This window comes from Cornus florida, unplaced genomic scaffold (genome assembly GCF_030987335.1).
Source record: "Cornus florida cultivar Cherokee Brave unplaced genomic scaffold, ASM3098733v1 CherokeeBrave_3.0.0_Hap2_Chr11, whole genome shotgun sequence".
NCBI lineage: Eukaryota > Viridiplantae > Streptophyta > Magnoliopsida > Cornales > Cornaceae > Cornus > Cornus florida.
In genome coordinates, this window is record NW_026775581.1 from 104,921,053 (window position 1) to 104,938,539 (window position 17,487).

The 17,487-nt window shown below is 35.4% G+C and overlaps 2 protein-coding genes across 4 annotated transcripts; one reads left to right on the top strand and one right to left on the bottom strand.

The window, feature by feature from the left end:
* Positions 1-1,744: 1,744 nt before the first annotated feature.
* Positions 1,745-11,668, top strand: LOC132285386 (aminopeptidase M1-like). 2 transcript variants are annotated; one of them, XM_059787562.1, is made up of 19 exons: positions 1,745-2,040; positions 2,125-2,270; positions 3,772-3,874; positions 4,260-4,446; positions 4,532-4,625; positions 4,853-5,006; positions 5,129-5,233; positions 5,321-5,437; positions 5,566-5,679; positions 7,251-7,433; positions 7,604-7,859; positions 7,947-8,068; positions 8,145-8,242; positions 9,322-9,499; positions 9,572-9,686; positions 9,773-9,840; positions 9,943-10,017; positions 10,784-10,861; positions 11,001-11,668. In XM_059787562.1, the coding sequence occupies exons 1-19, from the start codon at positions 1,816-1,818 to the stop codon at positions 11,184-11,186; spliced, it is 2,604 nt and encodes an 867-aa protein (XP_059643545.1). In that variant the 5' UTR covers positions 1,745-1,815; the 3' UTR covers positions 11,187-11,668. The 2 variants fall into 2 exon arrangements, with proteins under 2 accessions (XP_059643545.1, XP_059643546.1); XM_059787563.1 differs by lacking the exon at positions 1,745-2,040 and having other exon boundaries at positions 2,130-2,270; positions 3,772-3,869.
* A 2,096-nt stretch (positions 11,669-13,764) lies between these two features.
* On the bottom strand, positions 13,765-17,283 carry LOC132282368 (probable protein phosphatase 2C 6). Of its 2 annotated transcripts, none has more exons than XM_059784021.1 (5): positions 17,035-17,283; positions 15,304-16,266; positions 14,873-15,190; positions 14,671-14,776; positions 13,765-14,378 (listed from the first exon to the last, which is right to left on the bottom strand). In XM_059784021.1, the coding sequence occupies exons 2-5, from the start codon at positions 16,204-16,206 to the stop codon at positions 14,044-14,046; spliced, it is 1,662 nt and encodes a 553-aa protein (XP_059640004.1). In that variant the 5' UTR covers positions 16,207-16,266; positions 17,035-17,283; the 3' UTR covers positions 13,765-14,043. The 2 variants fall into 2 exon arrangements, with proteins under 2 accessions (XP_059640004.1, XP_059640005.1); XM_059784022.1 differs by having other exon boundaries at positions 15,304-15,569; positions 17,035-17,282.
* Between the last annotated feature and the right edge of the window lie 204 nt (positions 17,284-17,487).

Below are 17,487 nucleotides of genomic sequence, written 5' to 3' on the forward strand. Positions count from 1 at the left end.
TATATATATATACTTACATACATATATATATATATATATATGTTGCTGGAGCCGCATCTGGTATGGCTTCAACCAGCAATCCAAGTTATATTCAGTTTGGCCCAACGGATTGTAAACACTCGGACTTCTATTGGAAGTCCATTTCATAAAAGTCGCCAAATGGCAAGTTTATATTCGATTCTTTTTGCTAATTTTTCTAGGATTAAACGGAATGACTATTCAATTCCTTACATGTGATAGGACTTTTATAATTAATTGTTTGAAAATGGATATAATCGGCCTTCGAACAAATTTTTTTTTTTTTTTTCCCTTAAGGCTCCGTTTGTTCCGACATAAAATATTATTTTTGAAAATTATTATTTTTTTAAGATAAAATATTCTTTTATTTATTTTTACTTTGTCAGTGTTTGACAAAGGATAAGTTCATATAAAATAATTTGTCAAAAATTTATGAATAAATTATTTTTGTTAAATTTTAATATATTTTTTATTGATAAATATTTTACGACAACCAAACATCAGAAAATAAAAAAATATTTTGTTGGAGGCTTAATGTTGTCTATAGTTTAGAGTTGGATTTGACAATTTTATTCGTTCCTATTAATCAAGCCACGTGGCTTCAGTGGTAAATTGTTAGCTTGTCTATTTGTTTAACTAGACTTTGGAAACATAACATGCAACAGAAGAATACATCTAAAAGATCACATGGCTAATTTTATTTACCAATCTTTTTTAAAGCAGAGAACCCTTTTCCATGCAATCGAAGCACATATAATTATCCGTCTCACATTACAACCTATAGCTTAATTATTAATTGTCGATGTGTAATGATTGGACTCAATCTCAATCTCTCACATTATAATATTTAATAAATAAACTAATTCAACTTACAAAAGTCTAATCAAGTAATGTTTTATTGATACTCAATTATTATTAATCCCAAGTTGACTCTAAGAATCAAATTCTCATTAATGTGCTAGTACCGTTGGTACTCTAAAGATAGTTGAAATCTATTAGGTGGAACTCTCCCGTCAACACACATTCATATGATATTGTTAGTTTTTGATCTGAATTTGAGTTTCATATTAATTAAAGATAATACCATCACATATAAGTACCTCACATTTTCCTCATTCAAACTCAGTGTGGTAATCCGTCAATATCTCTTGCACTCGCTCACAAAGTCGTACCGGAAGAATTTTAAAAATTTGTCTCACATCGGATCTGAATAAAAAATAAAATAGGTATATATAAGTCGGGGTATTAGGCTCATTTAATAACTTAAAATTTTTGATCGAATCGCGAAACACACATCATGTACAAATGGCTGATACAAGTCTTTGAGTCCACGAGAAAATGTTGCAAACCAACCATTCTTGATGGATTATGATTCTATTCGTTACAATAACACACACCATTTAAATTAGAAATAAGATTCTAAGTCAAAAATAAGATTCTAAAATGCGATTCAAGTTCCTACTGATATGCTTTGGGGCAATTTCTTTAATCATATGCACAAGCCTTTAATTTTGAGGCTAATGAGTCGGTGGTGCATCATTGAGAGATCGAGGTACTCCATAGTCAATCTAGTTTCTTTATTCTGTTATGATGCGCAATATTCTACGCAATAAACTAATTAACTTTTGCTTTAACAAAAAGTGTGAGAAAATGAGAATAGTTCAACTAGCGTAAAAATGTAAATTTTTGGTCTTTTGAGCGATCTATATAAATTTCAACACTTCAACATAAACCCACATATTAAACATCTAGCTAGAGAAAGAGACACCTTTTAGTAAGGGAGTTTGAAGTTTCAACATGGCGAAGTACGAGCAGTTCAGAGGCCAACCGAGACTCCCCAAATTCGCAATCCCCAAACGTTATGATCTCTATCTCAAACCAGACCTCATCACCTGCAAATTCAACGGCACCGTTCAAATCTCCGTTGACGTTGTCGCCGAAACTAAATTCATCGTCCTCAATGCCGCCGACCTCGCCGTTGACCGCGCCTCTGTCCGATTCAAATCCTCAAACGGTTCCAAGGTATCACCCGATCTGTTAAATCAATCCTTGGTTTTCTTGATCTTTCAAATGTTTGTATGTGAATCAATTAACCTCTTTTTGAAGGTATTGGAGGCTTTGGAGGTTGAAATGTTTGCACAAGATGAGATTATGGTGGCGGAGTTTGCTGAGAATCTTCCACATGGAGTTGGGGTTTTGAGTATTGCTTTTGAAGGAACCCTAAGTGAAAAAATGAAAGGCTTCTACAGAAGGTACTGTTAAGTGTACGTTTCTGTGTAAATCTTTCCAATATGTGTTTGCGTTTCTCTCAAAATTTTCTATAAATCTCTTAACTTCTGATATTCGCTGGATATTCCATAATTATTTGGTCTCTCACACTAAATTTATCTTGTTTTATCATATTTGTTGAATATGGAAGGTTCTTTTGTGTTTTACTGTCCTGTAGTTGGTGAACACCTTGTTCTAAATCTCCGTTACTTTATGCTATTTGCTAGATTTGTTCATAAAGATCTTTTTAATCTTTAACTGTACATTAGTTGTTTTTCCATCTTTCTTTCTCTTAACACATATACACATTTTCTTGTTCCAATCCGCACCAACCAGTGTAAATATTGTATGTTTTGCACGCCCTCCTCTTGGTACTCACGGTTTTGCTCAAAACGTGTCTACATGGTTAAGGGAATATCCACGTAAATAAGCATCAGTAACTTCTCCCCCAGGCGGCACAATCACCCCCTCTTGGGACCAGCATCCTTGCTGGCCTGACCTGTAACCCTCCTCCATTTCCAGAAAAGAGAACGGGATGGGGCTACTAGTTCTCTCATGGGAATGGCAAGTACTTGTTCTCTCATGGGAATGGCAAGTACTTGTTCTCTCATGGGAATGGCAAGTAGAACCGAATTAGCACCCAGAGGAGCACAAATAAAGGTAAGGAGTGCATCTTGACACGCCAGCAGTCAAAGAAGAGATGCTGGCCAGTTTCCCAAATACAATATACAAGTTATAGATGCAGGTAGGCGAGGGTAGCTTGAGACGTATTTAGAATATGACCTGCACATCTTCCTAAACTCTCAGCAACTTTTCCCCTAGGCGATGTGGTACGTCACAATTTTATTTTATTTTTACTTGGGTACTCACACACACATGCCTCTGCTGAGGTTCGAATACCTGACCTCCCTTTAGAAAGTAGGGGCTTGGTACCGCTAGGCTACAGGCCTGTTGGTTGGAACGTCACATTTCTGTTGACTGTTGCATTATGCTTTCTACAAGTTTTTGGTTTCTAACCCCAAGGGGGTGGAAGAATTGGTTAGGAGGTCTTGAGTTTGATTCCCCCCTTTTGAAGCCAGTCTCATAAGAATTTTCCTCGATTAAAATTGCCACAAGTATTTGGAGGAGATTAGCCAATTCCAAAGGGTGAGGAGTGAGGACACCCTTTTAGTTGCAAAAAAAAAAAAAAAAAACAAAAAACAAACGAACTCTGGTGTGCTAAGAATGTGATAGATGGAGATGGAAGAAACTAAAATACCGAAAATTAGATTTTTCATTGCCTGGGTCACAAGAAGACAAAGCCCCTGCTATATGGAACCTAGTGATTTCCTCCACCCCAAGAGGATACGATTTAAAATTTTATGTTTCTTGTTTTTTTACTGTTTTTTTACGATTTAGCCAAATAGAGTGTATGTATTGATAATAATGATTTTTGTTGAATTTTAATTTTTGGATTTCAAATTAAGTTCAAGTATTCTTGTTTAGCACTTATGAGCATAATGGGGAGAAGAAGAACATGGCAGTGACACAGTTTGAACCAGCCGATGGCAGACGCTGCTTTCCGTGCTGGGATGAACCTGCTTGTAAGGTGTTACCATCCTCTCTGTGTGTGTGTGTGTGTGTGTACAATATTTTTGTGAGATTTTTTTTTCTTTCATTTTGTTGACATTGGAAACCCCAAAAAAGAATGTCGTAATAGTATTCATATAGATTTTTTCAAGAAATGCTTTTTGTTTTACAATAACACAGTTTAAGTAAGACAACAACTCATTCGATTTGATAATGAAGTGTTTTATATCTGTTAAAATTAGATCATGAAGCTATTAATTTTGTTGCACACAAAGATATTCATATGGTTATGTATCTAGATGGAGTTATGACTTAGGTACGCTCAATTACTGTTCCAAGTCTTTTTAGAATTAAAGGTTATGGTGTACCCCACTTTCCTTTTCACTCAACGCCATGGTGTTCAGGCCACATTCAAGGTCACACTGGAGGTGCCATCTGATTTAGTAGCCCTTTCCAACATGCCAGTCACAGAAGAAAAGGTGGATGGCAATCTCAAGACAGTTTACTATCAGGAATCACCAATCATGTCTACATATTTGGTTGCTGTTGTCATTGGTTTATTTGATTATGTGGAAGATCATACATCTGATGGTAAAATCATACACCATTTCTCTCAATGTTTTTACTCAGTACAAATCCTGTGTGTTTTTAACGGTTTAATTTTCCTGCTACACAGGGATTCCAGTTCGGGTATACTGCCAGGTTGGCAAGGCAAAACAAGGGAAGTTCGCTTTAGATGTTGCTGTCAAGACGCTTGATTTATACAAAGAGTGTGTTTAGCTCTCTCTTTATGCTGCAATTATTATTATGCATTATATATAGACTTCATGTTGCAAACTGCTACATTCATATCAAATGGACATTTCTGAATGTAATTGCTAATTGTGCAACATATTTTTCATTTTTCTTACTTGTAAATTTATTATATTTTCTCTTTAGAGGCTTTCATGATTTTTTTTGAGGTGTGTTATCTGATTAACCATCTCAAGTCCTGCAGATACTTTGCTTTTCCATATTCGTTACCCAAATTGGATATGATTGCAATCCCTGATTTTGCCGCTGGGGCCATGGAGAATTATGGTCTAGTTACATACCGTGAGACAGCTTTGCTCTATGATGATAAACACTCTGCTGCTGCTAACAAGCAAGGCGTATTGTCCATATACTGAAAGTTCTATCTGGATTTGTAATTTGCTTGCTAATTTGACCTGGATCTGCTATTGTTTTATTAGACATTCATGAAAGTTGTATTGTTTCAATTGGTTCTATTTAGGTTGCAAATGTGATAGCCCATGAACTTGCACACCAGTGGTTTGGCAACCTTGTGACAATGGAATGGTGGACGCATCTATGGCTGAATGAGGGATTTGCAACATGGGTACTTCACTTTGGTTCGCATGTATATTTATTCTTCTATTTTACTGCATGTTGGTATATGATATAAAATTGATCTGCTTGTGTTCAGGTAAGCTATTTAGCTACTGATAGCTTGTTCCCAGAATGGAAAATATGGACTCAGTTTCTTGAGGAATGTAATCATGGTCTTCGGTTGGACGGGCTTGAAGAATCACATCCAATTGAGGTAAATAGGGTGGTCAATTTTATATTGGATTTATGTTGTCTGCATCTGGAATTCAGTGGTATTACTTTGAATATCTGCTTCTATGTGATGTATATTTTAATTTTCAACTAAAGCATACTTTCTTTCAGGTCGAGATAAATCATGCTGGTGAGATTGATGAAATATTTGATTCGATTAGCTACAGAAAAGGTGCATCTCTGATCCAGATGTTGCAAAGCTATCTTGGTCCTGAACCTTTTCAGGTTGGTTTATCAGTTTTTGTTCTTTGCCACTTCTCTTTAGTTCTAAATGGTTTCTGCTTGGTCCTTTAGTTTGTTGCTTTGACTTTTCTCCTCTGTTGGATCATTTTCTCATTATATAGATACACATCCGCGTACATGGATATATATATTTTTGGCTCTTAAAATTGATTATCTTCCAGCTGTGAATGCTTTGGAGCAATCCTTATTGTCACCGAATTTTCTTTTCTGCCTGTTTCAGATGCAAACTGAAACACTTAAAATGACTTTATTACCTAGTGTATTCTTGGATATAGAACGAAGAAATCCTAAATCAAATTTTAGTGAATTTTGAGAGTGGTGTAGGCAGAACCCATTAGAGGATTTTAAACAGAGACGTAGCGTGGATGAATAGATCTTTTAATTTCTTTTCTTCATATTGTCAGATTGAATTAGTTTGGCTTGCTCAGATTAAAAGATCACACACACCCCAAATTAATCGAACAAAGCTATAAAAATAAAAGACAACAAAACTTTGCACGTGGAAAACCAAAATGGGAAAAATTACAGAGGCTTCTTTCTCAGGCAGACCGATCCGCTAAGCAAGAGAAAAGAGTATAATCTATATCCATGAGTCCATATCCAAGTGCCTTAGGAATTACTTGTTGGTTTACCTCTGATGCTCCGAGTTCGTAACCAGTCTATATTCTACTATGCTAGTCCCTTCAAAATCACTAGCCCCCAGCAATCCCCGTCAATGCGATCACTACCCCAGCAATCTGCTTCTCTTCTTCAGCGATTGAATTCCACTTCATATAGCAAGGTCTCCATAAAAGCTGATGTAGAGATGCTATGAAAATCTTCTGTTTGTGGTTCAGTGTGTCCTCAGTCATGAACCTTAGAACAACTTAATTACTCACACTATGTATGTGTGGTGAATAAAGACACTCACAAGCTAAGCTGATTCTCAGCCTAGAAACTGTATGCAAAAGTGAGTATATGTGCTTGTATGCACAAATTTGTCTATTTATTTTTCTCTCTAGTTTGTTTATTCTAGGTATATTTAATTTATGAAATGCATATATTTATAGATGGGATTGTGCGGAATATATGCATAAAACTCATGTTAACCAAGACATATTTGTTGACCTGATAGAATAATATAGGATGTAGTATGGCAAGGCAACTTAGGCAAGGGATCATGCTTTAGACATAACATTGATATCATTGGCCCTATTTTCTTTATTACTCTTATTGAACTTAGACAACTAAAATTATTTACAATTCCATATTATTTCAATTTTTTTTCACAAGCACTTTGTCCCTCAGTTTTCTTTTTAAGTACCCATACCCTTACTTTGGATACTATTGACTCTTTGGTTGTGTCCTTGCATCCAAAGTTTTGTGGATCCTGAGGAGTAAACTATATAATGTATTGGTTTTTAATTATGCTCCTGCTATTATGTGAATATCTTAACGCACATTTTACTTGCATCTTAACATTTTAGGTGTTTTCTTTTTTTATTATTATTATATATTTTTTTGAACATTAACACTATTATTATTATTATAATGTGGCTGCTTCATGCAATTAGAGGGCACTTGCTTCATACATAAAAAAATATGCTTGCTCAAATGCAAAGACAGAAGACTTATGGACCGTCCTTGAGGAAGAATCTGGTGAACCTGTGAACAAGCTAATGAATTCATGGACCAAGCAAAAAGGCTACCCAGTTGTCTCTGTTAAAGTCAAAGCACAACACTTGGAGTTTGAGCAGGTTCTCTCATTACTGAATTCAACCATTAATTTTATAATTGTCAGAACTTTTAACGTGACATCTCTTGACCGGAATGCGCAGTCATCTATTACTCATTTTTATATTTCTGTTTTATGATATTAGGGAGCTAATGGAAATTCTAACAATTTATGTATGTTAACTAATGGCAGTCGCAATTTTTGTCGAGTGGTTCGCATGGGGATGGGCAATGGATCGTTCCAATAACCTTATGTTGTGGCTCATATGATATTCGCAAGAATTTTCTATTGCAAGAAAAATCTGGAAGTGTTGATATAGAGGAATGTGCTTGGATAAAAATTAATGTAAACCAGACAGGTTTCTACAGGGTGAAATATGATGAGGACCTGGCAGGCAGGCTGAGACATGCAATAGAGAGCAAGTGCTTGTCTGCAACAGATAGATATGGTAATTTGGATATTTTTTGAACTTTTATCTAAAAACAGTCTAAAAAAATTAAAAAAGGAAATAATATTGAGTTATTCTTCCTGACAGGCATTTTGGATGATTCTTTTGCCTTGAGCATGGCTTGCCAACAGTCTTTGTCCTCTTTGCTCACCTTGATGAGCGCTTACAGGGAGGAACTGGATTATACTGTTCTGTCTAATTTGATTGATGTAATGTTCGCCATCAGATACTGATTTGTTCTGCTTCAGCGTGCTTTAGGTCCTAACCCATTTTCTGTTTTCACAGATAAGTTCTAAAGTTGCAAGAATTGCAGCCGATGCCACACCTGAATTGTTGGATAACATTAAACAATTTTTCATTAGCCTTTTCCAGAATTCTGCGGAGTAAGTAGCTTGTTAAAAGCTATAGAATGCTGCTTACAACAATCAATCGATATCCATATATCAGTTTATCACAATTGATTTGGGAAACGTGTGCGCGCGCAAGCATGCGTACACACAACACACAGATATATGGGAATGGCCATGTGAAGTAACCATTATAGGAACTGACTACTAGAGAAAATGAATTTCTATGATTCCATTTACCATTACAAGATAATTTATATGTTATTAACTTATTATGTGGAATGAAGTTATTAGATGCAAAATTTAAGATAATGTCATCTGTAGTAACAATAAGGCAATTTGAGTGAATTTGGAAACCTAGCTACTAATATAACGGAAATAATAAGATAAAGTTTCTTTGATTCCAGTTAGATTTCCTTTTGTTTGGTAAGTGAGCACACACACACTATTCCCCCTATGGGAATTCGAACCCTCAAATTCCCATATAGTAAGGACTAGGAGATTCCACTAGAGCTAAAGAAGTCATAAAAGATGACCTCCATGCATTTAGAAATGAAAAGAATCGTGCCTATCACTTTAATTTCATTTTAGAAAGTTGGCAATGTCCTTTTTAAATTTTGAATATTTATATATCAGCATCTGTTAGCTTGAATGGAATTTACTGCCATCCTCAAAGGTGGAGGTGCAAATTCTAAGATCGGTTGGCACTACGAGTGCTCATGTATTAATCGGGAAATAAAAAATAAAAAATAAAAATAAAAATAAAAAAAAAGGAGAAGAAGAAGAAGAAAAAAGAAAAAGATGAATAGTTTAATTTGCACCTACTACAAAATCCATAATATGATATAACAAACAATCTTACCATGAGATTCAGAACATTTATATCAAAGCTGTAGTTTGATCTAGTTCATGTAATTTTTTCTTTAGCGAGGCTTCGCTTTTCAAGCTTAGAATTTGCAATGGGTATGCTAAATACAATGATCTAATAGGTATCTTGTACCCAAACAAGAAGTGCTTTTCAAAGTTCCAGAGCAAAGTTAGTATCTTAATTTCTTATGCTTCATGCTTCTATGTATATATTTATTTATTTCTGGTGCTTTTGAGTTTCTTTACAGAAAACTTGGCTGGGATCCTAAACATGGTGAGAGCCATTTAGACGCCATGTTGAGAGGGGAGTTATTGGTTGCTCTGGTTGAGTTTGGACATGATGTTACACAAAATGAAGCGATTAGGCGTTTTAATGCATTCTTGGATGACAGAAATTCACCTCTTCTACCTCCTGATTTGAGAAGGGTTGATAAACAGTTAATCTATTGTTGTATTACAGTTACCTAGTTATGTGTCTTATGGACATTCATTCTGCAGGCAGCATATGTGGCAGTCATGCAAAAAGTCAGTACATCGGATAGATCGGGTTTTGAATCTCTTTTGAGAGTTTACAGAGAGACTGACCTAAGCCAGGAAAAAACTCGAATTTTAGGTAATAACGATTTATTTATAGAAGTGATGCAAAACATCTGAATCTATCTAGTTAACTACAACTAGATATTATCATATGATTTGTAGGTTCGTTAGCATCTTGTCCGGATCCAGATATTATTCTTGAAGTTCTCAACTTTATGCTGTCTTATGAGGTAACTCTGCTTTTGTTTACTAACTGAAGTGTCAAACTTTTGAAACTGATGGGCCATAATTGAAGCTTGAATTTGCTAAGTTTGTTTCTTTCTTCATTAAAGGTTCGAAGCCAAGATGCTATTTTTGGACTTAGTGTTAGTTGGGAAGGACGTGATACAACTTGGAGGTGGCTGAAGGTACTCATCTCTTTTGTTGTCTTGCAAAAGATGAGTGTGGATATTGTTGATTAAGAATTATGACCATTGTAGAAGGACAAAATCCTGATTGTAACTATGCTTTAACAATCTCTTTTTTTTTTATCAAGTAAAATTTTATACAAGAGTGCTCAAAAGGGGAGCGAAACCCAAAGAAATACACAAGGCCAACTATGCTTTAACAATCTCTACTCCTTAAAAGACAATACCCTGAAATAACATAGGAATCTGCGACTAAGTTTTGTGAGTTAAAAGTATATTAAAAAATAAATATTTCCTGAAGGAGATGCCATGCACCTTTCTTTTCTAGGTTGACAGATTTTATTGACTGATATTTCATATTTGGAATAGGTCTGGTGATCTAATTTGAATAGCTAGAGGCTCAAGCTAAGTTGATCTTGTGGTATAACAAGAAGGCAGCTAAAGTTTGTATTTATTTTGAAATTTCTTTTTCTTTCTTATTCATACTTTTCTTGATTTACCTGACGTATTGGCTAATAAAATGAAGGCAAGGTGTGCAATAGTGTGAATAGTGTGTACTTGTTCTTCCTGCCATTTGTTATGAACACAAACACAGAAAAGATATTACTTGTGACTTTCATGTGGCATTCAATCCTTGTGTCTCAACTCTAGCATTAGCAAGAACCAGTCCAAAAACAGTCCATTTGAAGGGACACTGCAGTGAAAGAAAGAAAGTACAACCTTATTTTCTGATCCGTGGTTTCTCCCGTTAATTGATTGGATGCAGGAAAATTGGGATCACATCTCAAAAACATATGGATCTGGATTTCTAATAACCCAATTTGTCAGCGCAATTGTCTCACCGGTCTCTCTCTCTCTCTCTCTATACATACATTCTTAGTTCCTCAAATCTCTATTTCTCTTCTATGGTTACTTAGCAGATATCTATGCTTAATTTTATATGTGATCTGTTGCTCACCCATGCTTTTCTTTTTCTTTTTTAGTTTTCTTCCTATGAAAAGGTGAAAGAAGTGGAGGAGTTTTTTGCAAGCCGTACTAATCCATCAATTGCTAGGACTTTGAAGCAAAGCATTGAGCGGGTTCACATTAACGCGAATTGGGTTCAGAGCATTCAGAATGAGAAACATATTGCCGAGGTTGTACAAGAATTGGCATACAGGAAGTATTAGCCTCACTTCGGTCTTGGAAGAAAGTTCTTGAAGTGAATTTTCGGTACTCGATCTTTCACACAAGACCAACTTATGAGGAGTATTAACAACCAACATTCCTAAAGAAATATAGTTTTGAGTTAGAATATTTTCTACAGTAGATTGGTGGATTATGGTATTACCTTTGTTTTATTTCCTCTTCTGGTTGGTTCTTCTCAGATGTTTGAGGTCAGTTCCTAAGTTTGGTGCTTGAGCATTCATAGCATTCTTGAATGAGCCACAATATTTGTGTTTTCTGAACCACATGATATATTTTTTTTCCTTTTTGTACTGAAAGATCTTCTTGCACGTTTTTCGGGACAGGCCCGTGTCAATAGAAGAATTAGCAGTCGTTCTTCTATCAACAGAAATTTCAGAGTTTTTGTCCCTCTCTTGTAACTCGAATCTGCACCTGGTCTTTAATAATGAGCAGATATGGCATCTAAGCTGGGCTTTGCACTTCATTTTCTGTCTAGTAGAGCATGCAAGTCATTATTTATTTATTAACTTTATATTGATGTTTGGATTACACTGTCATTTAGTGACTTAAATAGGCTGTTAGGTCAATATACGACTATGATCATATCAAAAAAATTTGAGCTTAAAAGTTGGCCTGTTTATGAACCTTTAGTATGTATCCCCATAGATTACTTGATATTGTCATGAACTTTTTTGTTAATTACAAGAGATGTTTTCTTGATTTGTAGCTTTTCTAGAGCTCTTTTAAATAAGATTTTATTTTATTTTATTTTATTTATTTTTTTAGGGTTTGATTCAGTTTTCTAAGGGTAGTTTTAGAAAATAGTTAGAGTTCCTTTGTTCATGGTAATGTGGAAATTATTTCCTGATTTTTTTTTTTTTTTAAAAAAAAGAAAAAAATATTTATGTACTTCTTTGAAAACTATTCTTTATTTTCAAGTACTTGAACAAAAGATTTTTAAGGAAATCGAGCCAAATGGCTCAAATATGACCTCAATCTTGACTCCTTTTCTAATTCTTTTTCTTTCTTGTCTCTTATTATTTTTATGTACTTTATTTTATTTTATACTGTAATTTTCTAGGTTTTAGCAGGGTATGCACCCACCCTTCTCTATGTAACATTAAAATTGTAAAACAATTTTTTTTTTTTTTTTTCTTTTCATAAATGATTGTAAAACATTCATCCCGCAAAACAAAAAACACACAGAAAAACAGTGAACCACATGAGTTTACGTGCAGCAAATCCAAAATGTCTTAAACCACGTAACCTCTCCCTCTTTGATTTGACGCGCCAAGTAATAATTTCTTCCCCAAGTGTTACAAATCATATTTGACGATCGTATTTTTAATGGTTATAAGATGGAGGGGGCAATAACCACACAATTTACAATTTTTAAATATGAATAGATTATATGCTCATACCAATAAAAAGAGGACTTGTTGGACGTTTTGTATACAACAATGATTTCTTGTTAAAGACGTCCTTAGATATTTCAGTCTTCTGTTGGGCGGCAAATTAAGGAAATATACTTTATTTGCACAATTTAAAAAGTGGAATATAGCAAATGACAGAAGGTTGGATTGTCTCATTCATGCACAACCAAATTGAAGGCCAACCTGCAAATATAGATCCAATTTCTTTAAAACTAATTAGCTTTTGGCAAATTATATATTCAGTGCATTGTTCAGCGTCATTTATATGTCCAGGCCATACTAAAAAGCCTAGCATAGCTAATTACATTATCTTCATCATCTTCGTCTATATTCAGTGCATTGTTCAGCGTCATCCATACTATCTTCATCATCCTCATCTTTATTCCATACAACTATATTCCATGTATTATCTCAAATACTTAATGTAATTAACTAGTCTTTACTAGTATTTGGCTTTGACCAACAATGAATTATTTTCTCCAAACATACAGCAACTTTTATACAAAGCCTAGCATAGCTAATTCTTGGCTTCTTTCTTAGGCTCAAAATACTTGAAGTTGATAATTAGTGTCTTTTCACTTTCAGCGAACAAACTAGCATTTATATAAAACTTTGGAGTAATCACACTGAATCATGATATGCTGTAATTTTTAGCACTTGCACAGAACCTCTATGAACCATGGGTGAAGTTACAAAACCTCCACCTCTCTGAGATTTTCCTCTTATTTAATCAAATCTGCTATGATTTTCTACCCCTTTATCTAGATCTCAAGCTTTCGATCTCAACAAGCAATCCTCCACACAACCCAATATCTCCATTTCTATAACAACATCACACTCTTTCCCCAGTAATCTGGTTTGTATGGTCGGCCTTGCACTCATATATTTTTACTGTAATTATTTTCTACATTTTTCTCAAGATTTTTTTTTTTTTTTTTTTTTTTTTTTTTTTTTTCTCATAACTTCAACTACAAGAGAGCGACAAGGGTCGGAGGATCTCCTTATTTAATCACGGGATCGAGACATATTCTTGAGCATCATAGCAGCAAGAACACCTTACATCCACGCTTTAACAGCCAATGCATTGAATAAAAAGCAACAAGATATAGCAGAACTCATAGACAAAAGCTCTGCTAGTGGATTAATAATGCATAATCACAACTCACAAGCTATCTTCCCAAATTTGATAATTCAGTAACAAGCCACTACATTATCAAAATAACGAATACAATCAAACGTCGCAAGAGAAAGCAATTCCCTAAGGACCTCCTATTACTACTTCAGACGGCTAGATTTGCATGCTCTTTAGTACATAGAGATAGTTTACTCTTATGAAGAAGACATAAAGCCCAGGTGAAAAACAGAAGGGCCTAAACTATATAAAATACTATATCTTAAACCTATAACTCATACAAGCCAAATGACATTAAGTTTTGCTCTTAAACTTCCTTTGGGCTTTCAAATCCACCACAATCACAGTGATGTTGTCCTTGCTTCCTTTCTGAAGAGCACGGTTTGAGAGGCACTCTGCTGCTGCCTGAGCCGCAGGATCAATTCCTTCACCCCTTTTTGAGGGAAGTGTAACACCATTCTTTTTATGCCAAAGAAGTATCCTTTTCCGAGCAATATCACACACTTCCTCATTCGTCATCACATCCCATAAGCCGTCACTGGCCAGGATCAGGCATTCGTCGTCTTTTGTTCTAGGAATGAAAGTCACTTCTGGATCTGGAATGATTGATGGTTTCAAATATCTGTCACCTGCACCCCACATACAAGATTGGTTTTTGAAATTTGATAGAAAGCTAAACAAGTGCAATGCAGAAATGGGATAGGATGCAATCACAAATTAACACAGTTGTTTTTCTTTTCTTTTTTTACACTAATTGACATAATTCAAAAAGCGATATATGGTTAGAACCTACATACTAACATGGCTATAAAATGTCTTCAGTCCCTGGTAAAATAATAATGGAGAGTATCATTAAGTAAAACTATTCTTAAATTCAAATTAGGTGGGAAAGGTGGTCAAATAATGATGATAAACACATACCAATGGACCTTGACATTGCCAGAACGCCAAAAACTCGGTGCCCATTCCATTGTATGACCTTTCCTCCAGCTGCTTGAATCCTTGCATATTCGTCTCCTCGATTCGGCTAAAAACAAAGTCCAATGAAAAAGATAAAGAAATATCAGTTTATAATGGTCGCTTGTGAACTATACAAAGATGATACAAGAATAGGTCCTCATACTTTGTGATCTACAGACAATGCCACAGGTTCTTTGCCACGACACAAGACTGCTCTTGAATCCCCACAGTTCGCCACTATGATATGAGATGAACAAACGATAGCTACAACAGCAGTAGAACCAACAGTTTCCGGAGCAACAGGTTCAATATCATCTTGTCCTCCGACCTCGGTATCAACCTTGAGAAAACAGTTGGTGAATGCTGTTCTCCACTGCTCTTGACAATTACCCTTAATATTTCCATCATTGGAGCTGGCCATAAAATTTTCCAACTCCTCAGTCAAAGCAACATGAACTCGATCACGACAATAGTTAGCAACCTAAAAGAAGAAAATTAAACCCAGGGACTAAAATTACTTGAGCAAATGCACAATTAAATAATTATTAATTTAAAAAACCATGCCCAATCTGGAGAGAGAGAGAGAGGGGTTACCTGAGAGCCTCCGTGGCCATCATATACTCCAAAGAAATGAGCGGACAAATGACTTAAAAACCTGCTCATGCCATCTACTAGCCGGTCACCAATTAGCATTTGAATTGGAATTTTCCAAAATTGAGGCACAGTTGCAACTGTATCTTCCATCTCTGGTCTCCTTCCACACATAGAGGTGAATCCCCAAAGGGGCACACAATCCACCTCAAAAACACTGCGGCCAAATGATGCACTCATCTGTTTCTCCAACGGCATCTGAAGCACAACTGCAGGTAATTTTGAATTAGATCCATCAGCAATCTCTACACCAAGATTCCCTGACACAACAAGAGGACCACTCACAATCTCCTCCTCAACATTCGACTCCCCCAACTCTGTGGCATTTGTAACAATCTCATCGTTGCAAATACTCTTCTCAACATCAATGGAACTTGGTATCCCTGACTCAAACACACCCTCTAAATTTAAGAAATCATCGCCACATAGACTACTTGTGTCACTCACAACAGAAAGAGAACAAGAGCTATCAAGACTATGATCAGCGTCCATAAATAACGAATCATCTTCCTCACTTTCCCGTGCTATAGCATCTGTAGCAACACAGTTGCTTTCATTTTCAGATACCATATCCCCTAAGGCAGCCCTGCCACTACTCCTATTTGCTTCAGGCACTGCCACAGCTGTAACACTAACTCCACTCACTGAATCATGACAATTGCAATCCACACCCCCACTAAAAACAGACTCAGCAGAACCCTTAGGTGCAGAATCTGAAAACAAGCTTGTGGAATCCGCCATCAACTTTAACTTAGTGATATCCATATAGGTCACTGTAGTTGAGTTATCACAGACCGAATTACCTAATCTATATGGCACAGAAACCGCCCGGTACATCTCCTCCATCAAAATCACTATCTGGGTAGTAGTAAAAGTTATCCTCCAGCCCCTTTAAATTTAGACAACCTATCATTTTTCAACGAATTCATCAACTTCTACAATTATCAGGAATATTCTAGCAATAACAGTAACAGATTTCCACAGACCATTTTCCATGCCTAATAAGAAATTCAAGATAACTAAAACAATAGAGAGAATTCAAGGCATGACGCACACCAACCAACAAGGCTTTGACATAGAAATGGGTAGTGAGATCTGGTGAATCACAAGGAATCCCATCTCATTTGTGTGAGAAATTTAACCAAATATAGATAGGTCAGCCTTGTCTCTACTCTACCTTATATAACTTCTTCTCTAAACTTTTATCTACTTCCAACTACAGTGAGATAGAGTGATAAACAACCACAATAGATCCTTATTTCCACCAAAAAAATAAAAATAATAATAATGTATAAAAATAAAAAATAAATAAAAAACCCAAAAAAAAGTAGATAAAAATTAAATTAACTACAACCCTTTATCTCTAAACACGAGACAGAGCAAGGGGGTCATGAGAAAGAACTAAGAAAGGCAAAGCAAAGTCCAACGAATCACAGGGAAACCCTAAAAATAAAAAAAGTTAACCTTTTTAACACAAAAATTAGTTCCCTGGATCTGAGGCAACCCACAACAACCTCTTGAAAACAGGGTCTCTCACTCTCTCTCCACTCTATATCAAACAACTACCACTTCAAATTACTATTCAAAAAAAAAAAAGAAAAAAAAAAACGAAAAAAAAAAAAAGAAACGAAATTAAATTGAAACAACAGAAGATGGAAGAGTCGAGTGGTCTACCTAATTTCGACAAACCGTAGAGTATTCTTCACAGCCTCCTCTTTCTCTCTCATCCCAAGACTTGAGTAACACTCATATTAGACCTGAAAAGCATCAAAGTATCAGAAAAACAAGGTATGGATTGCTTAGGAATGTGATCACTCTTAAGGCTTCTTTTCTTGATTCTTGTTTAAGTTTTTTTTTAGTACAGAAACTTGTTGTAAGAAGAAGAAAAAGGGTACAGTTTAGAAAGAGAAATACTAATGAAGAGAATTTATAGAGATTTGGGGAAAAGAAAAAACGCACACAAACACACAGAGAGATGTGGACAGGTGTCAAATCCAGATAAGCATATTAAAGCACTTCCACCCATTCTTCCATGCTCCATCCCTTTTCGTGCCATGTCCATTCAACATCCAAATATAGTTAAAAGATTTATTATTATTATTATTATTATTTATTTATCTTTTTTTA